General features: G+C 40.7%; 3 protein-coding genes across 7 annotated transcripts; 2 read left to right on the forward strand and 1 right to left on the reverse strand.

Annotated features, from left to right (window-relative positions):
- The first annotated feature begins 31 nt into the window (after positions 1 to 31).
- On the forward strand, positions 32 to 6,302 carry cdc7 (cell division cycle 7 homolog (S. cerevisiae)). 3 transcript variants are annotated; one of them, XM_015050095.1, is made up of 12 exons: positions 32 to 293; positions 519 to 609; positions 1,601 to 1,687; positions 1,837 to 1,972; positions 2,187 to 2,280; positions 3,413 to 3,555; positions 3,701 to 4,034; positions 4,168 to 4,275; positions 4,414 to 4,589; positions 4,724 to 4,806; positions 5,436 to 5,585; positions 5,683 to 6,302. In XM_015050095.1, exons 2-12 carry the CDS (start codon positions 519 to 521, stop codon positions 6,108 to 6,110), a joined length of 1,830 nt encoding a protein of 609 aa, XP_014905581.1. In that variant the 5' UTR covers positions 32 to 293; the 3' UTR covers positions 6,111 to 6,302. The 3 variants fall into 3 exon arrangements, with proteins under 3 accessions (XP_014905581.1, XP_014905582.1, XP_014905583.1); XM_015050096.1 differs by having other exon boundaries at positions 33 to 293; positions 3,701 to 3,908; XM_015050097.1 differs by having other exon boundaries at positions 36 to 293; positions 3,701 to 3,764.
- A 1,164-nt stretch (positions 6,303 to 7,466) lies between these two features.
- On the reverse strand, positions 7,467 to 14,476 carry glmna (glomulin, FKBP associated protein a). 2 transcript variants are annotated; one of them, XM_015050094.1, is made up of 19 exons: positions 14,223 to 14,244; positions 14,066 to 14,145; positions 12,962 to 13,087; positions 12,769 to 12,882; positions 12,575 to 12,683; positions 11,818 to 12,103; positions 11,635 to 11,734; positions 11,373 to 11,554; positions 11,179 to 11,232; positions 10,029 to 10,059; positions 9,728 to 9,817; positions 9,594 to 9,635; positions 9,406 to 9,479; positions 9,242 to 9,326; positions 9,044 to 9,153; positions 8,248 to 8,311; positions 7,973 to 8,108; positions 7,820 to 7,890; positions 7,467 to 7,743 (listed from the first exon to the last, which is right to left on the reverse strand). In XM_015050094.1, the coding sequence occupies exons 2-19, from the start codon at positions 14,102 to 14,104 to the stop codon at positions 7,621 to 7,623; spliced, it is 1,836 nt and encodes a 611-aa protein (XP_014905580.1). In that variant the 5' UTR covers positions 14,105 to 14,145; positions 14,223 to 14,244; the 3' UTR covers positions 7,467 to 7,620. The 2 variants fall into 2 exon arrangements, with proteins under 2 accessions (XP_014905580.1, XP_014905579.1); XM_015050093.1 differs by lacking the exon at positions 14,223 to 14,244 and adding an exon at positions 14,386 to 14,476 and having other exon boundaries at positions 7,468 to 7,743.
- A 33-nt stretch (positions 14,477 to 14,509) lies between these two features.
- rpap2 (RNA polymerase II associated protein 2) lies at positions 14,510 to 24,101 on the forward strand. Of its 2 annotated transcripts, none has more exons than XM_015050098.1 (12): positions 14,510 to 14,591; positions 15,569 to 15,614; positions 15,702 to 15,816; positions 16,458 to 16,556; positions 16,667 to 16,732; positions 16,822 to 16,910; positions 16,993 to 17,031; positions 17,829 to 18,708; positions 19,505 to 19,599; positions 19,721 to 19,801; positions 21,255 to 21,323; positions 23,886 to 24,101. In XM_015050098.1, the coding sequence occupies exons 1-12, from the start codon at positions 14,537 to 14,539 to the stop codon at positions 24,028 to 24,030; spliced, it is 1,779 nt and encodes a 592-aa protein (XP_014905584.1). In that variant the 5' UTR covers positions 14,510 to 14,536; the 3' UTR covers positions 24,031 to 24,101. The 2 variants fall into 2 exon arrangements, with proteins under 2 accessions (XP_014905584.1, XP_014905585.1); XM_015050099.1 differs by having other exon boundaries at positions 16,996 to 17,031.
- Positions 24,102 to 24,738: the final 637 nt, after the last annotated feature.

Genomic DNA, 24,738 nt, shown 5'->3' on the forward strand with positions numbered 1-24,738 from the left:
ATGTTTGACAGCGATTTCAGTCTGTCTATTGACTCTTCTATTATTTCTTCTTCGCGCAGACCACGTGATTTGTGCTGACTTATCGCGAGATGTCCCCACGTCACTTTTAGCGCGTAGTTTGTTGTCGGCGGAAGAGGTTCTGTCAAAGTTAGAATAAAGTGTTTAAGTCGACTTTAGCACAAAGAAACTTTCGAAATTAACATTAAACTGAGGAAGGAATACGTAAAGACGATATGGCGGATTAATGAAACCCTTATTTTCAATTCTGTGACTTCCAATAACCAAGTGAAGAGGTAAGTTTCTTTGTGTTTTGCTGTAGACGCTGAGGCTAGCTTGTTTAGAGATACGTGTTGTACTTTTCTTAGGCATATGTAACTTTTAACTAGATTATTTGCCTAGTGACTGCAGGTCCTTGTTCGGTGGTTTTAATTTGTTATTTGACAAGATTAAAATTGAAGGAATGGTAACTAAGTTTGAAACCTGAATGTTTCCAGTAAGTTTGCGTGTCTGATTTTCAGATGGAGCTTTCTCCTGTCTGCTCTGAGGACATCAGCTCATATGGAGGAATTTTGAAATCAGACGCGGCTCACAGGAAAAGAAAAATCTCAAGTGAGTCAGGAGTTTTATGACAGCCGTTCTGTGCAGAATACACAAACTGTAGTTTGTAGTTAGTGCTAGTTTAAAACGGAACTTCTTTTTGTTTGCAGCGCTCTTATTTACGTGTAATCTTTCAATACAAGTGTAAAGTCTGAATTTATCTAGATTTATATTAATATTGTGCTCAGGCATAGTGACTTCTAAAAGTATTCATACTCTATTTTTTCAGTTTTATTTTGCCATCTGAATTCTTTGACTTTGTAAACTGACTGGGAAATCAGCTTTTTATCCTACAGTGATAAAGTGTGAAAGTAGTGTGTTATTGAACTTTGTATTAAAAACACAAAGATGAAATAGTACATTTTCTTGTCTAACTGGATTTTTTTAAAGAACATTTGGAATATTTCTCCGCCGTACCTCACTTTCCTTGGAATGCAAATGTAGATCCCAGTCAGACTTTGATCTACATTTTGTAAATGAACCTGATCAGGAAAGGCAGGTGAAGAGGTCAACAGAGCTACTTGGTACATATTTAATACATATTTTTAAAATTCTGCTGTATTGAAGGTCCATAAAAACAGCAATGTTCATAATTTTCAAATAGATGACAGTCGTGTGTGTCGTTTGCACATACTAAATAAAGTAGTAATTTTACAAAAAATTACCTTTTGTTATTTTTTTCCTACTCAGTTTTTCTCCAGATTCCTTGTCAGGGAAAAATCAGAATTAGCCTGCAGTAGTTCTGTTCAGACAGCAGGGCAAGGTCTTTTGGAGAAACCCCGGCACTCCAAAAGACCTCAGCTTCTGAAGTATTCGGTTTTCCTTTTTGATAAACTTGATGTTTCCATTTTTGTATGGAGTACTGAGAAAAAAACTTAATTAAATTGTAGCATCACGCTGCATCTGAACAATTTCTGAACCCAACATTATCTGAATGTTTAGTTTCACAGCATTTTGTCCACCATTCATTCATTCATTCATTCAGTTTTTCTTTCATGTTCAGAGGATGTGGAGCTGGATATTGAGTCCCTGTACAAAGCTGTCCCTCAGCTCTCCAAAGTGTTTCGCATCACAGACAAAATTGGAGAAGGTACATAGCTAAGTTTTTTATTTTATTGGCTTAAATACTATTTGCAAAAGAACAACAACAAAAAAACAACTGCATTTTAAGTTAAATTTATCCATGTTGTTAAATGAAAGCAAAAAAGTCTTCAGAAAGATTCATGTATCTGCCTTTAGGCACCTTCAGCTCAGTGTACTTGGGTGAGGCCCAGATGCATGATGGGAGGAGAGAGATGTTTGCACTGAAGCATCTCATCCCCACCAGCCATCCGACACGCATCGCCGCTGAACTTCAGTGCCTGACTTTGGCAGGGTGGGTCCAGCACTGTTTACTTCCCTAAAATGTTTTTTTTTTTTTTTTCCATAATGTTAATGAATATAGTGCATCATAGATATTTGAACTCTTTTACAACTTGACAACTGGTGCTGGTAAATTTGTGAGGGAGGGGGTTGTTTTGTTTTGTTCTCTTTTTTTTGTGACTAAAATTTTTCCATTCATTCTTAATAAATTTTCCCTACTACTGCAGCGGCAGGGAGAATGTGATGGGAGTGACGTACTGCTTCAGGAAGGAGGACCACGTTGTAATTGTAATGCCATACATGGAGCATCAAGCTATTGTGGTTTGTACATGTTTGCAAAGTAAACTGGCAAAACGTATTTTTCATCTATATACTTTCACCCTACTGTAAATCCAAAATTTCTGCAAATTTATAAAAAGTTTCAAATGTAATTTTCTTAATTTTAGGCCTTAAAAAAAGACTTGAATATACCCAGACTTTTCAAACTAGATATTAACTTTTCTTCTGTTGGATTCATCATTCATCACAGAAAATATGGGTGATTTTAGTACCTGAAAACTATTTTCAATATTTCTTATGAAGTGTACTGTATACTAGAGATGCACCAATATGATATTAATATATGCATTATTTCCAATATTTAAAAAAATTCTAGATTGGGTCTCAGTCATCATGGTCTGAGCCATAAGGACAGATCTATTTAGTCTAAATCTATGCTTTGTGCTCTGAGCGAGGCCATGTTTTATTAGAATTCCTAACACCACTTTCTGAACCATTTGGAAGAAGTTTGTGGCAGTTTATTATTTACATGTTTGGCCAAGGTAGTCAACCTATTGCTTTTGTCAGTTTCAGTTTCTTTATTATTTTTTTTACATTGATTGTTCTACTCCTAATTACACTGAGTGAACAAATGAAAGTTGTTTTTAAATGTTTGACCAAAGCTTATCAGGCTGTTGGTGTATTTAACTGAGCTGTACTGATGCAGAGTTATCAAATTAATTTGTAATTCAGTCCATTAAGTGTTTTTTTATTTTGTTTTTTATTTTTTATGGGAACATTTTATGTTTATTCAGCATTGTTTATCTGTATCGGCTCGGTATTGGCCAATACTAAGCCTCAGATATCAGAATGGCAAGGGGGAAAAGTGGATGAGTGCATCTCTGTTTGTATACTCAGGGACAGTCCTGAATCTAGGTAGCTGAATTATTAAACCAATTAAGACACATGTCAGGCCTTAAATACTCACTTTAAAGTTGACAAAGTTCTACTAAACTTGCTTATGTTCTGAAGTGAGTAAAATATGTTAAAGTAAATTCTAAGGTTTCTTTTAAAAATGTTATGTTGGTCTTATTTAAATTATAACTGATTTAGAAAAGATCTTAAAAAAAAAGTCCTGAACGTAACTTACTCCATTGATGCTGCCCTTGTATCTGAACTGTAACATGTTCATCAGGACATCATCGGATCACTGAGCTACGAAGAGGTCCGTCTGTACATCTACCACCTGCTGAAAGCCCTGAAACACATCCACCAGTTTGGGATCATCCATCGGGACATCAAGCCAAACAATTTCCTCTACAACAGGAAGCTCAGAACGTAAGCGCTTTGTGAACATAGTTCTGCTATGGAGGGGTTTTCTGATAGGAGAATATCTTTTTTTTTTTATATGCAAACCCGGATTTTAGTGAAGCGGGTAACATTTCCGAGGTAAGTTCTCATTATTCTGCGTGTGCAAATGTAGGTATGCGCTTGTGGACTTCGGCTTGGCCCAGGGAACCTCTGACTCCCAGATTGAGCTGCTGAAGGTGATGAGACAGAAGCCGTCACAGAAAGGTGGAGGGCCACCAGGGAAACAGGAAGCAGCACAAAGAAGCAGAGCACTTCCTAAACCCCCTGTTAAGACCACCAACGCCGCTCCAACTGCACTGGCTCTACCTCCACACCAATCAGTACCTTCTACCTCCTCTTCCTCCTCTGCTCCCCACATCACCACTCCCCCCACAGCACCTGGGAAAGCACTGGTTAGAAAAGCACGGGCCACCTCCACCTCCTACTCTCGAACAAAACTCACAAAGGTGTTTACACTTAGATGTTTTACTGTCATTCCAGTTGTTGTAAAAGATGCACAATTTAAAAGGGTTGTATTTCCTGTGTTTATGTTTTCTTCTCCCTCCACTACATTTTTGGCTTTTGCATGTTTTGCTGTAGGATCTGGCAGGACTGCGCAGAGTTCCTCGACCGGTGTTTGGGGAGAGAAATCTGAATAGCTGCACACCAGCGCCTCCTACCTCTAAGCATGCGCCACTTAAGACTGAAGTAAGAAATCCAAGGGGGGAAAGTTTTCTGTAGGGCTGCAACGATTAATCGTAAAGTTAGAAATTCATGTTTATTTCTGTCAAATATTTCAAAGTTTCTGTCATTTTACTAATGAGTTTCTTGCTGTCCCAACACAAGTCTCTAAAAGCCAAGAAAACAGAGGATGCAGCCAGCTACAAACACACTTCATCCAACCGGGCCTTGGTGTCTGTCAGGACGTCCAGCAGCAGCCAGAAGCCACAGCGGGCCCCTCAGCAGGGCCTCACATGTAACTGCTACCTCACTGATCGCGTCTGCAACGTCTGCCTGGCCAGGTAAATGGTTGAAATCATTGCAACTGGCATTGTAGGGTTAATCTCAGCTGTATAAGGAACAATCCCATTACATTACAGTGAACTTTTGTTCATTATTTAGTGTGTAATGTTTGTGTGTGTGTGTGTGTGTTAAGAAAGCAGCAGGTAGCACCCAGAGCGGGGACTCCTGGTTTTAGAGCGCCAGAAGTTCTGACCAAATGTCCCAACCAAGGCACAGGTTGGTGTTTGATCCAGTTACTCACATGTTTGCCATAATGCACAGTGCATTGAAATTGTTTCACTTCAAACAAAAAGTTTAATGTAATTCATTTGAATTTCACTGTAAAATAAACAAAGTAGTGTATAGTTACAAAATGGAAGGACAGTGATGTATGGTTTTCCACATTTTTAACAAGCAAAATCCTCAAATTGCTTGTACATTTGTACTCCAGCCCCCTGTACTCTGACACTCCTAAATTACAGACCCATTCAATAAATTAGAATATTATTGAAAAGCCCATTTGTTTTAACAGTTTCATCACTAAGTGAAACACTTTATATATAATTATTACACACACGTGGATATCTGAAAACCTTTATTTCTGGTAATTTTCTCCTTATAGTTAATGAACAGATGACATTTAAATTTAAAATGTTACATCAGACCAACAGAAAAAATATGGAACATAAAATCCCATTTTAAAGAAACAATATATGGCTATTATATAATAAAAAATGTCTATAGTATGAACACTTTAGCAAGACAGTCAGATTTCAAACTGCTACAAAGTCATATTGATCTCTTTTCATGTCTTCTTCCTCTCACTGATTGTCTCCCCTCCTCCGTCATAACACCCTGGGTTGCAGCCATAGATGTGTGGTCGGCTGGTGTGATTCTGCTGTCCCTGCTCAGTGGCCGCTACCCCTTCTTTAAAGCCAGCGACGACCTGATTGCCCTCGCACAGATCATGACCATCAGAGGCTCCAGGGAGACCATTCAGGCCGCAAAGACATTTGGTATGCATGAACCCGTATCATCCTTAAAAAACGTCTCTAGATTTAAAACTGAAACAACATGTTAGTAAACTGGTTTTGGGGGTTGAAACTTGTTCAGGAAAAGCAGTGGTGTGCAGCCGGGAGCTTCCTCGCCAGGACCTCAGGACGCTTTGTGAGACGCTGAGAGGACAGAGGTCTTCAGCGGACGTCACCATGGTTCCAGAAGCAGGTGGAGAGACGTCCGCCGCCCGCAGAAACACAGACCAAGATGAAACTCCAACACGTTGGCCCAACGGCCCTCAGCTCAACACGCACAAAGGAGAAGTCAGTGAAACTCGCCCAGAACACCACAAACATTCAGGTAGCAGCAAAGCCCCAACCAATCAGAGCTCCCCGTTAGAGAGTAAAGTGGCGGACGATCAGAAGGGCTGGGATAGGGTTCCTGACGAGGCCTTCGACCTTTTGGATCTGCTGCTGGACCTAAACCCTTCCACTAGGATCACAGCTGCTGAAGCCCTGCAGCATCCTCTCTTTAAGGATCTGTGACAGAGTTTCATACAGGCCATCAGCAGGATGAGAGCATGTGGCTCTCCAGGCTGGGATTAGGACTTCTAATGAATAAATAGTTCATGATTGTTTAGCAGGTTAAGAGTGTATATAGAAGTGAAGAAGTTATCTGAGAAGAAGACTTTTAAATAAAACATTGATGTAAATAAACTTTAGACATTTTTCATAGCAGCCTTTGAGTTTTGTTATGTAGTTTGAAAACTTTTATATAAACATTTGAGGGCTTTTAATTTGAAATAATTAGTTACCATGTGAGTGCTTTGACTGATTTCTACTGTGTTAGCTGCTGTCATTAATAGTATTTATAAGGAAATGTCTCCTGTTTAAGATTTTTGTAATAAAATCTGGCTCTCAGACCTCTGCACCTCCTGCTCTTTACAACCTGAACCAACAGAGCCATGCTCCTTCCACTGGAAACTAACCACCACAACCGCATGTGCCATAATCATCCTATAGCAACTTCTGATCTAAAACAGACTTTTGAGTTAGAACCTATGCAAACATATTTAGTAATTTGTGGAAAGGGGCATCTGAGGAACTTAGAATCTATGATTTTTTTTGTAGTCACAAATCCTTGCTTGATTCTTGGTGCTTATGAACTCTAGTTTCCTGGTGCAGACATTTAAACATTACGTACATTTTTAATAGTGTTAAAAGTCGAGGCTTCTCCAAAAGCTTGAAATCAACTGTTTTGGTGATAAACTGTCTAAAGATATTTTTAAGGGTGCCATCTTTGTTTGTGTGAATTTAATTCTGATATTTTGCCTAAAACCATCTCAGCTCTGACCTCCTGAGGTTGAATAGTGGCCAATTGAATTTTCCTATTGGTTACAATGGTACAGCGACTCCACAGCCCTGCCAAGAAGTATAAAACCATCTCAGACACACGCCTCCTGGTGGTGAGTCAGGAGATTGAATAGTGAGCGGACAGAGATCTGCCGTCTCCTAAAAAACAGTTTCTAGATTTGTTGCCGATTGGTCTAAAGATGTCAACTTTTGTCTTGTCTGAATTTAAAAGCAAGAAATTGAGTCATCCAAGTTTGTCTTTTTTTTTTGACTAAGACATTCCTGTAATCTACCTAACTGGATTTATATATATATATATATATATATATATATACACACCACAAGAATCATATATCCAAATGTAACTCTAGAGTCTGTTGATTGAACAACATGAATTGACATTCATACCAACAAATTTAAGTAAAAATCAAAACAAGACTGTTTTTAATGACATAAAACCGTCACTAGGCTAATGGAAACATCTTCAGACTTTGATGTATAAAAATGGTGAATTATCACATAGTAATAAAACCACAGATTGAGTCAAATGTATGAAACTTCTTAGCTTTTTTATTATCAGTTACAGCTCTATCAGAATATACACAAGGTACAAGAGCTGACACTATCATAGAAAATCTTATCTGAAACAGGGAGGAGAAACAATGATACATTTACATATTAGGCCCCGCCCCCTTTTGTTTTGTTAGGTCCTGAGAAGTTGGGGCTCTCCTGCAGTTTCCAGGCTGTCCTTCACCTCCACCAGCTCCTCTATCCGCACCAACACGCTCTCGATCATGTCGAATGTGTGGAGCGCTGAGTGCAGAGCCTGAAACGAACCAATCAGATTCAATCACACTGTCCAGCTTGGTTGTGTTTCGTTTGGAAGCGGTGGGCTAACTGACCTGAATCTGAGATTCTGATGTCATTTTTGGCAGCTTCTCCCCACCAACAGATACAGACAGCACCGACTCCTCTGTGGAAAAACATGCCAACTTGCTGTTAGAAAAACAAGCCATCTCTGGTAGGCTGGAGGAAATGTTTTTGCTGACTGTGACCTTTGGCGTTTTTCTTTTTCTTCTCCCTGGTGTCCTGCAGCTCCCTCTCGTAGTGGGCTCTCGACATGTTCACGCCGACACGCAGAGGCTTCAGGAACGCATCTTCTATTTTATACAGCTCGGTCCAGATGCCGGTCTGCAAGATGGCAAAATGTGAGCGATCTGCTACACTTTACAAATTTGAAACATACACATTAGAAAACATAAATCAAATGTTTAAGGTTTCTGTTTTTAGTAGGGTCTCCTCCCGCTGCCAGACTGCTATCTGCACTCACCTGGTTCTCTGTTACTTTGTCTCTGATGACCAGGTAGCGCAGCAGGTTCAGAGACTCCATGACTCTGCAGGAAAAAAATTAATAAAAAGAAATTTTGGCCAGTATCAATATCTGGTATTAATATTCACTATCCTCTCGACACCTTAAAAAAAATAAAGAACCACACTGTTGACACCAGTTCAGTCAAACGTCAAAATTCAGTCAATGCTCCATCACTACATCACCAACTTCCTCTTCCAAACAGCAACAACATGGAAATAATTTTTTTAAGGAAATAAAAAAAAAATGTTTTTTTTTTATATCGACCCAGCTTTACATACTGGACTGACACAGATCTGTTAAAAATGACTAATATCTGTCAATACTAATGTTGGTGACAATACTCCATACATCCCTAAAAATAATACACATGAGAATTTGAGGGGAAGGTAAAGATTAGGGAGACCTTCCAGGATCCAAAAAGTCAAAACTGCTGGTGGAAACGTGCAAAAAAAAAAAAAAAAAAAAAAGGTTATTTTACATTTTATTACTTTTTGAGAGACACCCGTCACATTTACTAAATTAATTCATTTAGTAAATGTGCTCCACAGCATGTTTTGGGTTGTCATTCTGATGGAAGGTCGACCTCTGACCTCTGTTTCCAGTTCAACTGTTTTGAACTGGAAACAGTTCAAAAGACTGTTTCCAGTCCTTTTAAGTCTGCAATATGTTTTTTTTTTTCTTCTTCAGAATCTCTCTCCCATCTCCCCTTTCCATCCTTTAGAACAATCTAGAATTAAAGTCGATGTGTGCGTACCTGTCCAGGTACTGCAGGAGATCCGTCTCTGGGCCGTCTGGAAGACTAAATACCTTGCGCAGCAAAGGCAGCAGGTGAAGTCCCTCAAACCAGATGTTACCGTTACCCGGCTGCAGACAGAGTGAGAGAGACGCTGCAGGTAGGCTCTCCGCTGCAGCACAAAACAGCAGGAGCAGACAGCCTGAGAGGCCACTTTACCTGCAGAGCTGCATCGATCTGATTCTTGATGTTTTTAATGATGTAGCCTTCTACTCCTGAGTGGTTGCTAGTCCTGAGCATGTATCTGAGACAGGGAATAGTAACGAATTCAAGAGACAGGAAAACATTCATGCGGTCTCTGTGGGGGGGAATGCAGAGCTTACTGGAAAAATCTGTACTTGGCTTCAGTGTTGAACTTATCGATGCTGAGCTGGAACACCTTCAGTCCTTTAGTCCTCTGCAGCCAAATCACAAACACAAAAACCAGCAGGTCGTTTCTTCACACAAACTGTGGCGGTCATCCAAATTGAATCTAAAGTAAAAAATGTTTAAAAATGGCCAGAGGTCCTACCAGATCATGCTTGGGGCAAATTGTCATGACCTTTACTAAGCTCTGAAAAGAAGACAAACGTTATTAGTGTGCAGAAAACTGCTTGAAACATACTGAAGAGGGTTAAAGGTGAGGTTATAATGAACTGTGGTCACCTGAGGGACGGTGAGGAAGGTTCTGATCTCGAGCAGATCCGCTGGCAGACTGCCATCCTCCACCCGCACCAGACTCTTCTCATACAGCTCCTGTAAGGACGGAGAAACACAGAAATCACAGCCCTACCTAGCAAAGGTTTTCCAACACACTTTGTCTCATTAGACCACAGACTTCAATGAATTTTACTAGGAAATGAATAGACAGTGCAGACCACTGCCTAAATGCAGTAAAAACAGATCTAAAAATTTGATCAATAAATTTCTATTTAGAAAAAAAAAAGTGTGATTCAGTTTATCTTACCAGTCCTTTCTGTAGCCTGGAGGTCTCAGTTCTAGAGAAACAGAATCACAAGTGCCAAAGATGAACAGGTGTGACTCAAGTCCTTTCTTAGTTATACCCTCAGCCTCAACTAGCCCATAAATCGGCTCTGAATTCCTTTATTCTGGGCAATCAGCCCCCCAAAAATAAATTGGTATTGTCCAAAATCGGGATCAGCCGGTCAGGCTTTCTGAAGATCGGTGATCAGCCCAGAAAACTCCAGTCGGTGCGCCCCTACTCTCAGGCAAATAATTATTTGAACTCCGCTCTCCTTTTTAAAAGTTGCCTCGCTAAAAAATTAACACTTTGTGGTAGGTGTGTTATTTTAAAGGAAGAACATCAACCAGGATTCTAGAAACAACATTTAACCATATAAACTGAGTGGAATAAGTATTTGATCCCCTCCAAGCAGGTCAGGGTCCTGGCTCCCACACATTGGTCATATGTCCACAAGGCGACATTAATCTATTAATTAAATATAGATTTTCCTCGTCACATCTGATCACAGACTCAATAATCCCAACCAAATGTCTCAGTGGGCAAAACCAAACATCAGGAAGCTTGGTGAAAAGGTCTTAACGATTGGTCTGGAGCTTAATACAAGATCATGAGATGGTGAAGGGACCAGACAAGAAACCACCATACAGAGAGTGTTCCTGATCTGAAGGTACAGAGGACCTCAGTCACCACTGGTAACATACTCTACAGTAATTGAGATCTTGTTGCCCTCAGAGCTACAGGAATGTGGAGAATATCTAATTAATGGATGAAGTACGGTGGTCTGGTTAGGCCAAAATAAGGCTGCATTAATCGATCAACGGACCAGAACATGCACAGACCCCTGGTCCCTCCATGCAGGACAGCCTGACGTTACCGTCCCACCGCAATGTGGAGCCGCTTTTCTGCAGGTTGGGAGTAAGAGACCAATGGAGCCGTGTACCGCCAAACACGGGACAAGGTCCCCGTTCCCTAACCCAAAACGCACTAGCAGGGCAAAGGAGAAGCACGTCCTGTAAAGGTCAATGCCGTCACAAATGTAGACCTCAGTCAGACAGGAACTCTGTGGCGGGAGCAGCAGCTAAAAACCTGAAGGGGTTTAGAAACTTCTTTAGGGAGGAGGAGGCTGCATTACCGGGACAGAAGAATGGAAATGTGCTCCATGTTGGAGCGCAGACAGAAGATGGGGCTGCGGAGAGAGAATGGAGAGGTGTGAGGGTTAATATTACATTTACACCCAAAATATTATCTCAATAATTGTTACAAAAACAGTCAATGTTTAAGGAGATGTGGCTGTTTGTCCAGTACTTTCTGGTTCCCCTGCGCTACCTGAAAACACTAGGGAAAGTATCGGCCGCCAGGTGATGGACGAAAACCAGGTGTGCCAAGCAGGCCAGGGAATTTTTGGGATAACGGACCTCCTCCTCCAGGAAGCCCGGAACCTCTTTCTTCTTAAGCAGAGGGTGGAACACCAGACCTGAGAGAGACTCTCCAACAGCGCCCAGAATGTCCTACGGAACCACACAGAACCACAGGTTCACAGATCAAACACCACACCAAGCTGCAAGCATGCAGGGTTTACAATCCGTACCAGAATCTCTGCAGCAAAAGTCCGGAGTGGAGACACAGGCAGCGTGTCTGGATGCCAGATCTGTACGTCCAGCAGAGGTTGGCTCAGGGTCTTCATGCAGCTACAGAGACTCAGACGTTCGATCAAGCTGCTTTTTAATCAGCTCTAAACTAACAGGAAAACGTCAAGCTTTCTGCCACTCACAACTTCAGGAGTTCTGTCCGCAGCTCGTCCTCTGCTCCCTCCTCCTGTCCACCCGCTGTTTTGTGGGATTTCCGCGGCTGATTCCCACTGCTCTGATTCAGCCTCGCCTCCTGCGCAAAGGGCCCGACGAACCGCGCGAGGTCGGCGCAGCAGCGACCGAGCGAAAAGACGTCGTCCTCTTCTTGCTCCTTGGTGTCGGGGACGGGCAGCTTGGCCAGCTGGTCCAGGACGGAGGACAGGGTCATACCCAGGGAGGACGCCTTCCGGCCGCCCAGGCGCAGCAGCACTGAAGGTGGGCAGAGCAGGTGGAAACTGAGCTGATGTGATTGGGAAAATATTCAAACGCCTTTTACTTCTTCACTTTCTATAACGACTGAGACGGATTATTCAGATTAATCGATTATTGAAATAATCACTGACTAACTTAGTAATAAATTACTGTACAAAAAACCCCCCAAACATTTTGAATTTAAGATTAAACAAACAAAACTTTCGCATAAAAACTCAAGTGTCATAGTTTTAGGTTCAAATCCTGTAAAGAAAAGTTCCTATTAAAGACCTTTTGCTATTCATTTATTAATCAGTTAATCCAAAAAATAATCAACATGTCAGTCGTACGAATAAACTTGTCTTGAATAAATTACATTGACGTGTGGCATTGTAATGTGACAAAATATGAAAAAGGAGATATGCATAATTTTGTGAGAAACTGAATTTCTGAGTCTGTTTTTGTGAGATTCTTAAAGGTACAGCTCACCTTTCTGTAGCGGGGTCAGAAGCAGATGGAGACTTTCGGCGATTCTGTCGGCATCGTCATGTTCCAGCAGCTCCAGAAGGCCAATTAGCAACTCTTTGGGTCGGCAGGCCTGCAAAACCAGAGGAGACAAAACGTTTACAAACTCAGGCTCCAGACCCGCAGTGACAGTATGAATGGCAAAGGTTTGGTCAGACCTCTAATAGATGGTTAAAAATAGCCAGGCACTGAGGGAGATGTTTGTCGTCTTTCCTCAGCAGCACCTGAACCAGTGGCGGCAGCAGGCTCCAGCCCATACTCCCCACCACGTTCTGCAGGTTGGTGTTAAAGGCAGCGTCAGGGATGGCAGAGAGAACCGCACGCCACAGACGTCTTCGCTGAGAAACGCACCTGATTCTTTTCATCCAGGACGATGCTGAGGACCTGCGGGGCATGTCCCTCCTCGATGCAGCTCCTTCCCGCTATAGTGAAAACATCATGATCCTCTGAGCTGTAGCTGTCATCTGGGAGTGCCTGCTGTTTAGAGAACACACAAAGAGGTAAAGATGTCTGTTGGAGGCAATTACGAAGGAAGAAAACGCGAGCAAATGTTTCCTGTCAAGCTATTTAGTGGACTGATTCCTACAAAAGTATCGGTGCACCGATGTGAAAGATATTACATTTTTACACAGTTGATGTAATCTGAATTAGGGATTTGTGATATATAGACATAAACATCAGTATTGGCCAATATTAGTTATTTTTTAATATATTAGTATCAGTAAAGTATAAGTAAATCTGGGCAAATGTTAACAACTGATGTTTGTTTCCATCTCTTTACGTTTCATTGTGTGATGGTGGTAATGACGTGACTGAAGCCCTGACTTGTGCTTCAGGGAGTTTGACTGAAGAACAAAAGCAATGTCAGAAATGTTTTAAGAGTCACAATGGTGGTTATCGGGCATATTTGCAATAATATCAAATATTGGAATTGTCCAAAATTTTCAAATTGGTACATTCTTAATCTGAATTGTATCAAATATGTCAATGATGCATATTTGTACTTATAAGCTATTGTTATATATTGCAAACAGGGGTAATGAGAACACGTTTTTTTTACTTTGACATACTCCTTTTTGTTTTGTTTTCTTATTTCAATTGAAATAAATCAAATAATTTGCTTCCTTAGATCTTGTACCTGTAAGTTTGAACCAGATGATCAAGAGGAACAACTGCCCTTCACTTTGTCTGCTACACCTGCGATTTATTTAATTTAATTTTTTTTAAATCACACAATTAAGCCTCAAAATACATAAAAGCCTCTTCTCTCCTAGAGGACAGGAAGAATGTTCTGGAAGAACAAAGAATTTCACACCCTTTAGGAGCTTCAGCCTCAGACAAGGAGGGGGATCTTGGCTGAGGACTGTGTCAGAGGAAAACACAAAAACCCAGAATATGTGGCGTTTGAAAACTAAATCAATAAAGCGTGTTTGGATGGACATGAGTAGCACTTACACATCTCTGGACCACATCACTGAGCTGCTCCAGAGCCATCTCTGCTGTCCTCACATGGGCTGGATCTTCACCAAGTAATCCTTCAAAAAAAGGGGCAGAATTAATAATTAATTAATTAAACCGCCGCGCACAAGGCGACTGTGTAATCCACACATACAAATAAGAGGTTATTTGAGGCTACGGTAAACAGTGAATCCCCGCAGCTTCCAGCAAACTAGATGCTAGTCTTGCTGATTCTGAATGATCTGAGCTCAGGGAGAAGCGAAGCCGCTTCGGTGGACAAAACAAGCGTATATTACAGAGAAAATAGAGTTACACACCTTCTCTTCATGCCCTCGAATAGCTCGGTTGCAAACAAAAACACGCTTAAATACTTTCCGAATACAGCGTGAATTACTGGTACGGCCGTACCGGCTGCCGTACAATGGGTACGTCACGAGGTCAGAGTTGAACGGAGAGAAAACAAGCAGCATGGAGTCACAAGAGGGGAGGAGGAGAGGAGCTTCTGCTAAAAGCTCCAAAAAAGGTCCAATTTTCAGGCTGTTACCTGAAGAGCAGCTTTGTTATGGGTGCTAACAAGCTAACAGAAGAGCAGCTTACTGTCCGGCTGAAACAAACATGAATGTAACCGCCATTTTTAGCTTCTTTATGTGCTACTTAAAGCTACGTGCCCGACTTTATTGTAACTTAAATTAAATTCTCTTTAGATATAGTTTGTCATGTGTGGAAAATTTCACAGTTATTGTTTCTATTAATTAAATGTAATTTAATTAAAAGTAATGGCTCCCCAAAACAAGCTTTCGTGGGCTGTAGTGACATCACACAAGGTATACAGCAGTTGATAGAGTAATTCAGAAGAAGTCATTTGTGTTTTCCTGGGCTGTTTTTCACTATTTGGAGGTTTTCATCAAATTTTACCTTCAACAACACTGAGCTGTGTATGACAGCAAAATATTTGAATTTGGCAGCTTCTCTCAAACATCATAGCGCCATAGTAGCGCTTCATTCTATTTGTCTAGCGCTCGGATCTGGAAATCACATCCAAGTTGAACCTGTTATTTGTGCCCGTTGAGAAACTGTATTTAGCTTATTGTTGAGTTGCTAACACTGAACAAACATGTTTACAGTACTATATGTGCTGCTGTTTTAATGCAATACAAATTTATTCAGCAGCCATATTGTGCGAGATCCCCAAATGTCACAGATAATTTTCATATTTCAGAGGTAGATCTTGGATTTCTGATTGGTAACTTGGAAGCTCTGACTTTTGACTACAAGTAGAATCAGCTGCCTGTTGTGATGCCATTGTGCAAATAAACCCAGAGGAGAATTTGTGTTTATTTCTTAGCGTGCTTTTAAAACACTTTGTGTTAAATGAAACTCCATCTGTGGAAAGCCAGACTATTTTACCCAGATGTGTTTTTATGGCCAGGACGCATCAGTAGGTGGAGAAAGGGAAACCAGAGGAAATTATCTTCAACTCTCTTCTGGTTTGCCTAACAGGTGGGAAATGTGTCAAAGTGCGGACCGCAGAAGAAGAAGCGAGGAGGTGTGAAAACAATTTACGCTAGTAAGCCTTTCGGGTTCACAGCTCAGACAGTATTTGGGAAATGTCAACGTGTGCTTTATTTATCAGGAGAGAGGAGGTGAAGGAGAGGCTGAGGGAGAAGCTGGAGCTGGAGAGGAGAGCCCTGAAGGTAGTGGAGCGCCTCCTAGAGGACAGCGTGGCTGAAGACTTCCTGATTGACTGTGTATGTAGCTGATCTTACTTTCTTTATATTGATTTATATTTCACTGTATATGTCTGAGGAATATGAGACAACATCATTCAATGAATCTGGGCTGTCCACTATTTGTGGATATTTATTCAGCTTTTTTGTTCTACTTGAAAAAAGTGGCATAAGGTATTTCATACAATATCGTAAGCATTCTGTCATTGCAAAATACATTAACAGTAAACAACTTTGGTATGAATTAGCAGGCAACATGGGCTCTCAGGGCAAACTACTCCACCAATGTTTTTAATTTTATGTGCCTTATGCTAATTTCTAAAAATCAGGGCAGCCATGTTGTTTTTGTTGTATTTGACTGAAATGGTTCAGCTCAATGATACTTTATTCAGTGATACAGAGAAGCTTCTTCATAGCATCATTATCAATGGTGATGGCTGTTACTTCATGTCACGCAGTACCAATCAAACATGTACCAACTACATCTATATCTACTGCAAACAGCTGCTGATTGCGTCATCCTCTTCTGCTTGAATGAGGTGTAATAGGACCAACAATTCAGATTTAGAAATATGGAAGTTCCACTTTTGAAAAATAAATACAAAAATTAAACAAATAAATGAAAAATGTCATGTTTCACTTTCTTTCTCTCTTCCTCACAGGCCAAGCTCATAACTCCTGCTAACTACAAAGACACTGTGGAGGAGAGATTCATCGCCAAACTCTGTGGTTATCCTGCATGTCCAAACAAACTGGGCAAGGTAGAACTCTTAGGCTGGTCCGCCCAGACCTGTGAACTAACTACAAATCTTACATTTTAAAAACTTCAGATTCACTTTGTCATGACTCATCTACACTGTTCAATCTCTAGATCCCAAACCAACGGTTTAAAATATCTACCAAAACAAACCGAGTTTATGACATCACCGAGCGGAAGGTGAGTTCTTTTTATTTTTCTTTACTATTATCAGGTCATTTTTTTCAGAGAAATATTTAAAAAGCTGCACTCCTGTTGTTTGTGTCTAGTGTTTTTGCAGCAACTTCTGCTACAAGGCTTCCAAACACTATGAGCTGCAGATATCGAAGACGCCTCTTTGGCTCAGGCAGCATGAAAGGTGAGCAGCTTCTTTCTTTTCTCTGTTCTCAGAAAGCCATTCTGGAGTATAAAAAACATTCTGCTTCCTTTATGTCTCTCGACAGTCCCCCAGAGGTCAGGTTGCTGAAGAAAGGAGAGGGGTATGTACTGCTGCTTTAAGATTTCCACACAGTGAGCTAGAGTCATGTGAAAAAAACTACCTATGAGTATTTTTGATATATTTGGACACATTAAATATCAATTTTAACAATTTGAAGCAGATGATGAACTAAAGCTAATAAAAACCAGGGTTGCACTAAATGCAGTTTTCTAGCTGATCTAACTTTAAAACGCCTGACCTGCTGACATGTCAGGTGTTATAATGTCGCTGTGCACCCGCAATATTCCAATCATATTTTATAGAAAAACACTGAACAAACCCATCAAATGATACAAACTGCACATGAAGTGGTTCTCTCAAATATTCTTGAATTTAGAATGTTCTTTTCAGACCTTTGCGGAGTTAGATGAGATCAGTTTCAATTTAATTTGTCTATATCGTGCCAATTGACAACAGGTGTCATCTCAAGGCTAAAGGAGTCTTTCCAGTTCAATCACACAGATGTTCCAATTGATCCTAGTTATCAATTCATTGTTCAAAGTAGATTAAAACATTTCCAAGAAAACCCACATTGTACTGAATCATTCACTCCTCCTCCTTCACATCTAAGAATCAGCTGATGGCCCAAAATGAAGAAATTCATTGCACTAATAGTTATTAAGGATAAATGTCTTTTATTTTCTTCAATTGAAAATACACCTGAAAATCAGTTTTTGCATCGATTTGAGTTGAGGTTTTAAATAGACTGAAGGTGTGTGTGTGTGTGTGTGTGTGTGTGTGTGTGTGTGTGTGTGTGTGTGTGTGTGTGTGTGTGTGTGTGTGTGTGTGTGTGTCCAGCGGGAGCTCTGGTGAGGAGGTGCTGCTGTCCGAGAGGCGCCTCAAAGAGGAGGACATCGAGGACCCCCTGGCTGCCCCGCCTCAGGACCCTCCTGGCTCTGAGCGCAGCGCCGCAGGAAGTGACCTCAGCCAGAGCAGCGTCAGCGAACAGGAGCAGGACTTCGTCTCCAGCGTGGTCCCCCAGCGCCGGAGAGCCCAGGTGAGCTGGGCTGACCTGCCCAGACACACAGACGGAGACAGGAAGCAGAGCGAGCAGCGACAGATTGACGAGCCAGAGGAGAGGAAGAGAGCAGGAGGAGATGATACGTCTCCTGAGAACAGACCTGTGGAGGAGGCCACAGCAAAGCTGAACGAGTGTAGCGTGTCAGAGAGAGTCCATCCCACCTCTGACCTGCCTGTAAACTCACACACTGAACCCTCAGCTGGAAGCAAACAGGCTCCAAACCTGGTGGCTCTCAGCATCACCCAGGTGGGGATGAGCCAGAGAGGAGCAGCCGGGCTGCGGGGTCTCCTGAACACCCACACTGGAGACGCCAATCCTGACTCGGTGCGGCTCAATCTGTTGGCGTGCCTGAAGAGGACGCTAAAGGAGTGGTGCACAGACGACACTCTGAGCTTCCTGTATGGAGCCGACCATTCTCTGGGATCCCCGTTCGCCAACGTAAAGGAAACGCAGGAAGAGGAGCTGGACGAAGATGACCTCGAGGACGACGACAACGTGACGGAGCCAGGCGCCGAAGAGCAGGACAGGGGGCGATGGGCTGCAGCTCCGGACTACGAGACGCTGCGGAAGGAGACCGAGCGGCTGCAGCTCAGAGTCACAGAGTTTTACAGAGGGACGTGGATTCTGCCTGAGGAGGAGGAGATGAAGCCCAGCAAGGTGAGAGGCGGAACACAGACGGCCTGGTGGAACTTTGTGTCATTCTGTATAAACTGGGGATGCACCGACCCACTTTTTTCACTTCTGATACAGAAAACAATATCTGAGGCTTAGTATGCAAATCTCGAAAAAAAGTCAGATTTCCATAATACTCATCTTTAAAAAATATGCAAAAAAATCTATCTTTCATAATTTTGTCATTCAGAAATAATTCATGTAATTTCAATAGACCTAAAACAGTCTATGGAGTCTCCTATGTGTCCCCCACTCTGCTCCTTCAGAAAAAATGTGATACCTGTCATGGTAACAACAAATTGTCTAGTTATTGTGATAAATATTGTTGTTTTGAGACCATTTTCAAGCCATCTACTGGTAAAGGCAGTATGATGCAAAAACATTCTCACAGGGTAGATAAGGTAATTTTATTTATATAGCACATCTTTAGGAACTAAAAGATCAATAAACTTTCAATTCTAATGAATATCTAACACTGGAACTGGACGACATTTTAAATATCCAAAATGAATAAACAAAACAACAGAAACAACAAATAAAATGAATTATTAAGTTTTTGTAAACAAATAGGACTAGTTGAGATCAAACTGAAGACTTCTGGTTTTTGGTAGAAAGAGAGAAAAGAGAAAAATGATCAATTTTAAAAATGGAAATTATTGATCTTGTTTTAATTTATCATTTTTGATTTATTGCTTATTGCAACAGGCCTGTATGTATGTTTTATGTGGTGAGTGTGTGCATATCTGATTGAACTGAGTGCTATATGTTGTGTGTTGTGCAGGAGACAGAATCAAAGGATCCAGTTTTGCCGCTGATTGATTCCCAGGCTCAGAACCTCATCCAGAAACGGATTACAGTGGAGAAACTCAGCAGCTGGTACGTGTGTGTGTGTGTGTGTGTGTGCGTGTGTGTGTGTGTTATCACAACTGTATTCTATGAACATGATCTTTTTTTTATATGTTGTTTATTAGTTTTAACCTCATAATGTCTTGCACAGTCTCAGGAACGTCGTAGGTCCGGTGGGCCTCACCATGAGTGACATCTCCACAGACCTGAACAACCTGGTCAGGACTTTCAGGTCAGACCACCACACACACTCATACACACTTCTCCTGACAGGGCTTCAGTTTCCCTTCATGTAGTTAAGTTTCAGTTTTAGAACAAACACACATATTAGGAGATTATTCACAAAGAGTTTGCCTTCAGTCCAGTTTTGATCCATCTGAGTATGTCAGATTTTGAGCTTATCAGAGGTCATTCAGAGCTCTAAAAAGCCTAATGGAAAGCATAAGCTAAGAACAATGACTCATCCAGTGTGACGTCTTTATTCTTCTGTCTGCAGAGACATGAAATAAACCAGCATCACATTATTCTGATTAATGAAGAACATACAGGAGTTTGATTATAGGATAATCATGCAGCTGAATTATGGAATCAACTGGTTATTTTTGCTACCCTCTACTGGTAAGGTAGAGGCATGGCAGGACATTTGGTTTAAATGGGTAACAACTTTATAGCATACCATGTTGTTACCCTTTCTTCTTTAGGAACTTAAAATTCAAGAAATGTCACTGTTTTCTGAAAACACAAGTGATTACATCTATTTGTTTTATTAATTTATTTCTTGTGTTGTGGTAAAACTGCGACAGTCCAGTTCAGTAAAACTGAACTGTTGGTTTAAAAAGGCATAATTGTGTCCAATCGTTCTCACGTTCTGCTGTGCTCTTTATTATTATTATTATTACTATTAGCTAATTAGGTGATATCTAAAGCCAACTGGTGACACTGGATTTTATTTAGGGTATCAGAGTAGACAGAGTTGAATATGCATGTGACACTGATTTCTATTTGTGTATCATTTTCCTTCCACTCAACACCTATGTGCTTGCTTGTGTTGGTCTCTCGCATAAAATCTCAATAAAATGCAGAAACTTTTCTGATTTTCACCTGTTCAAATGTTAAAGAGTTCAATGGGTGTGAATACTTTGGCAAGAAATGGTATATTTAAAGTTAACCAAGCAGAGCAAGCACTTCCAGAGTTCAGCTTCCTGCAGGAAGTCCAGCTGTCAAAAACCCAACAGCAGGGTGTTTGGTAGTGTTCATCAGGATTTTTTTTTCTCTCTGTTTGCAGAAAGTCACATTCAAGCTGCAGTATGTAACTTTTATAAGCAATATATTTTTTCCATATTTGTTAAAACTGTCACCAGATAATCTGTGAAAGGTTTGATCTTCTCCACATCCTCCTTGAGCTACTACTGCCGTCTGAAGAAATGCACCGCTGCACCAAAACAACCAATCAGAGCCAGGAGGAGGAGCTTGGCGCTGTCAATCAGTGTTTTCTGATGGTTGTTAATGGTCAACAAATATGTAAAAACGTGTTTTTTGTAAAAGTTACATACTGCAGCTTTAAGGTACAATGTGACGAATGTCTTAAAACAGCTGCTCTGACCTGGACAGAGTGTGTTTCTGCTGCATCATGTTTTTAACCTGATCTTATGGTTTCTTCTGCTTCTTTATGTTTCTGTCTCCAGGTTCAGCAACACCAACATCATCCACAAAACCCCAGAGTGGACACTGATAGCCGTGGTGCTTCTGCATCTGTGAGTTCACAACACGCTGCTTCTCATTTCATTTTACCCAAGAAGCTCCGAGCTGGAGCATTGTTTTGGCCATGCCATATGGTACATAGGTGTGTGTGTGTGTGTGTGTGTGTGTGTGTATGTGCGCGAGCGCGTGAACAGTTCCGTGCTGCTCCCGTCTGAGTACACACAGCCTTATCTCGGCCTGATTGCCTTGTCTCCGGATCCGTGATCCACCACAGAAGGCACACTTTTGTCAAACGAAACACACACACCTAAACACAGCACACACTCCTCAGGCCCGGCCGGTCTGGGAAAAGTCTCACCTGATCCTGATTTATGGCTGCCTCAGTGGTCCAGCTCTGTTTGCTCAGTGCTTACCTTCAGGGTAAGCCCTGTTGAGACCAACCGTAGTGTGATATGCACGGCGTGTCGGCCCTGCTGGAGAAAGGAGCCGCTAACACCGGAAAACTTCTTGAATAGGGCCTCAGCTAACAGTGATTACACATCCATTATTCTGACGATTAATCAGTTAATCAGCAGAGAAATTAGGCTCATTTTGCAATTAGTTATGAAATCACATAAGTCTTTTCATACATTATTAAAAATGCATTAAAAAATGCAATTAAACAAGTAATTCAGTTAATTTTTTTAAACAAGAATGTAATTATTTTATTGCCTAACATGCAGTCCTTTGAACTCTTCATCATTTGTAGCAAAAGATAAATCTGCAGCTAAAACATCCTCTCAACATCAACATGTGAAAAGCTCAGACCTTTCTGCTTGACTTAACATCAATAAAGCCTAGTACAGTTTTTTTTAGATTAACCTATTAATAATTGGAATAATTGGCTGAATAACAATAGATTTTTATTTATTTATTTTTTTGTACAGTTTTGGTTTAATTTCCGCTCTGTTCTTTTATTGTTTTTTGAGTCTGTATATTCCACTTAACGATTAATCGATTGCTAAATTAGTTGCTGATTATTTCTGTAATCAATTCATCATGATTAATCATATTAATTGTTTCAGCCCTTATCTTGAATTGGATGAATTTGGGTGTTCCAGCGTTTTGAAGGACACCTTTGTTATTAACTTTATGCATATATAAACCTCTGGTTTGGTTAGAGCTGATTCTCATTTTTCTTCTACCATTCACGGCTTTTTAAAGTGCAGTTCCACTAAAACAATGAATCGCCTGACCCCATCATGTGACTTTTCTCCTGTGTATCTCAGATTGAAGTGGCTGTTGACTCATAAAGAGCCTCTATATTAAAACGCCGTTCACCAAACGTGGCTGGGCCGTCCCGTGTCGCCATGGTGCTCTATGATTTCATCGGTTCCCATTGAACTCGTTTTTCACTCCATTCCTCCATCATGAATAATTTGTTGTGCTGTCTTATCTGTCCACTGCGTGGCAGCTGTGGAGCTCGTCTGGCCTCTATTGTTTGGGCCAGCTGAATAATAGATACCCGCCTCCCCCCCGTAGCTGCAACACTAGACCCTGAGTTGAACCGGAGATTAACCGGCAGAGCCGCTTCAGTCCTGGAGAGACGACAGGAAGGACAGGTAGGGCGGAGGGGGCGGAGCTAAGGAACAAGACTTCAAGGGGAAGGATTTGATGATTTCCATTTTGTCATTTTAAAAATACAATCTTTCATGTATTTTAGGGGTATTCGATATGGACTTTAAGTTTTATCACAATATTTTGTGGTAATATGATCATAACAATAAAAGTGACGATAAGAATTATTTATTACGTCTTTTTTAGTAACTGTGACTGCATGGCGAAGCAATCAGAGCTCCATAAACACAAGTACTGCTTTTAAAAAAATATATGTAATGCTATCCTTTAGGACAACAGTCACATAAAGAAGAGTGATTTGTATCCACTAAGCTCCACACTGTAACTGTATTTAAAATCTTTTTCTTTTCTTTTAATTGATACTTAGTGGAGAAATTAGTGAAACTAATAATCCCAACAATACCAACAGTTTTGGGAGAGGTTAAAGATCATTAACAGGAATTTGTCATGACAAAATTCTTATCATGATAACAAATTTATCACAATAAATGGTAAACGATAATAAATGCTCATACCTTTGCTGTATATCTAAAAGTTGCAGGAATGCAGTCTGAGACCACAGGGTTAGAGTAAACAACTGCTTTATTCAGACTCCGTTTCTGTGTGACGTTCCCACAGCGTCCACTGATCTTCTCTGTTATTTCTACAGATGCACTGATTGGAGATTATGTAGCCGATTTTTCAGTTTAATTATAAGCTAGACCCACTGCTCCCCCTTTCTATTGCCCTCGATCTCTTTAAGAACTTCAGTCATTTTATCTTCCTAGCTTTCCTTCCATAAAAGCTCATATTTATTTACACTGGAAGGAGAGGTGACGTCACACAGTGTGTGTGATAGAGAAGTTGTTCTGAAACAGGTTTTTACTATTTTACAACAGGCAAAAATCCTAATAAATTTTACAATCTGAAGCTGTACTTTCTATCTGGTATAATCCGTTAGCATAGCGACGTGCCATGAGGTCCCACGGTCTGCTGTGTGTGTGTTCTCTCATCTCCAGGCTGTCCTCCGTGTCTCCGGTGGTGCGGGACGCCCTGGAGGTGTCGGGATCAGTGCAGTATTTGAACACTCTGATGGAGGAACTCGGCCTGCAGCAGCACGACCTTCTCAGTGTGGTTCAGCTCTTCAAATCCTCAACAAACTGATGAAAAGTTGACCTGAAGATGTATTGTAAATATTTTTAATCAGATTAAAAACCGATCATTTAAAGAAATGACGATTGTGTGTGTGTTTTGTGAGAATTTCATTTTTACCAAATAAAAAAGTCAAAGTGCAGACTGCAGCCTACATGCACAGATTATTTAATTTCCACCAATGGCAGAAATTTGTGAAAAAAAAAAAAAAATAGGTGTAGAAGTGCACAGATATGAAATTTGGGCCAATACCAATATCTGATATTAATATTGCGGTTATGGCCAATAACTAATAGTTACTCATTTTGTATGCATTATAAACATATTTCACTATGAGAGGTAAAAACAAAAACACACCTGACATTTCTTCTCTGTTAAAACACGACCAGTTTTCTCTCTTTCTGCAGGTGTAGGAGCGGACTGCTGAGGTGGTGATGTGTTCTCTCCATCCTTCTTTCCCTTTAAACATTTTCTCTACGATTCTTCTTTTCTTTTCTGTCGTTTTGTCCATAACATTTGGAATAAACCCATGAAGCAAGTTTTGTAAATGTATGCAAAATAGTGCATTATAGCAACATCCATAATCTTCCACTTCTGAAAGTAAATCTGTTGGCCTCATGTATGTTGACAGCAGGTGTAACATTAATTGTGACGTTGATGAAAAATAAGCATTTAACAGTTTTTCTCGGTTTTTAAAATTTTTTTACACTGAATAAATGA

This window comes from Poecilia latipinna, unplaced genomic scaffold, assembly GCF_001443285.1.
Source record: "Poecilia latipinna isolate Pla-1442-1.1 unplaced genomic scaffold, P_latipinna-1.0 Scaffold975, whole genome shotgun sequence".
NCBI lineage: Eukaryota > Metazoa > Chordata > Actinopteri > Cyprinodontiformes > Poeciliidae > Poecilia > Poecilia latipinna.

What these genes read in the sequence shown, in the direction of transcription:
- rpap2 (XM_015050098.1), top strand. Translation starts at nt 14,537, where the DNA reads ATGGAGTCACAAGAGGGGAGGAGGAGAGGAGCTTCTGCTAAAAGCTCC. An exon ending in AGGAGATGAAGCCCAGCAAG is followed by an intron (nt 18,709 to 19,504) that starts GTGAGAGGCGGA and finishes TGTGTTGTGCAG; the next exon opens with GAGACAGAATCAAAGGATCC. An exon ending in AACCTGGTCAGGACTTTCAG is followed by an intron (nt 19,802 to 21,254) that starts GTCAGACCACCA and finishes TTCTGTCTCCAG; the next exon opens with GTTCAGCAACACCAACATCA.
- glmna (XM_015050094.1), bottom strand. Translation starts at nt 14,104, where the DNA reads ATGGCTCTGGAGCAGCTCAGTGATGTGGTCCAGAGATGT. An exon ending in ACTTTCCCTAGTGTTTTCAG is followed by an intron (nt 11,233 to 11,372) that starts GTAGCGCAGGGG and finishes CTCTCTCCGCAG; the next exon opens with CCCCATCTTCTGTCTGCGCT. An exon ending in CCAGGCTACAGAAAGGACTG is followed by an intron (nt 9,818 to 10,028) that starts GTAAGATAAACT and finishes CCGTCCTTACAG; the next exon opens with GAGCTGTATGAGAAGAGTCT.
- cdc7 (XM_015050095.1), top strand. Translation starts at nt 519, where the DNA reads ATGGAGCTTTCTCCTGTCTGCTCTGAGGACATCAGCTCATATGGAGGA. An exon ending in CAGGAAAAGAAAAATCTCAA is followed by an intron (nt 610 to 1,600) that starts GTGAGTCAGGAG and finishes TTTCATGTTCAG; the next exon opens with AGGATGTGGAGCTGGATATT. An exon ending in TCAGGCCGCAAAGACATTTG is followed by an intron (nt 5,586 to 5,682) that starts GTATGCATGAAC and finishes AAACTTGTTCAG; the next exon opens with GAAAAGCAGTGGTGTGCAGC.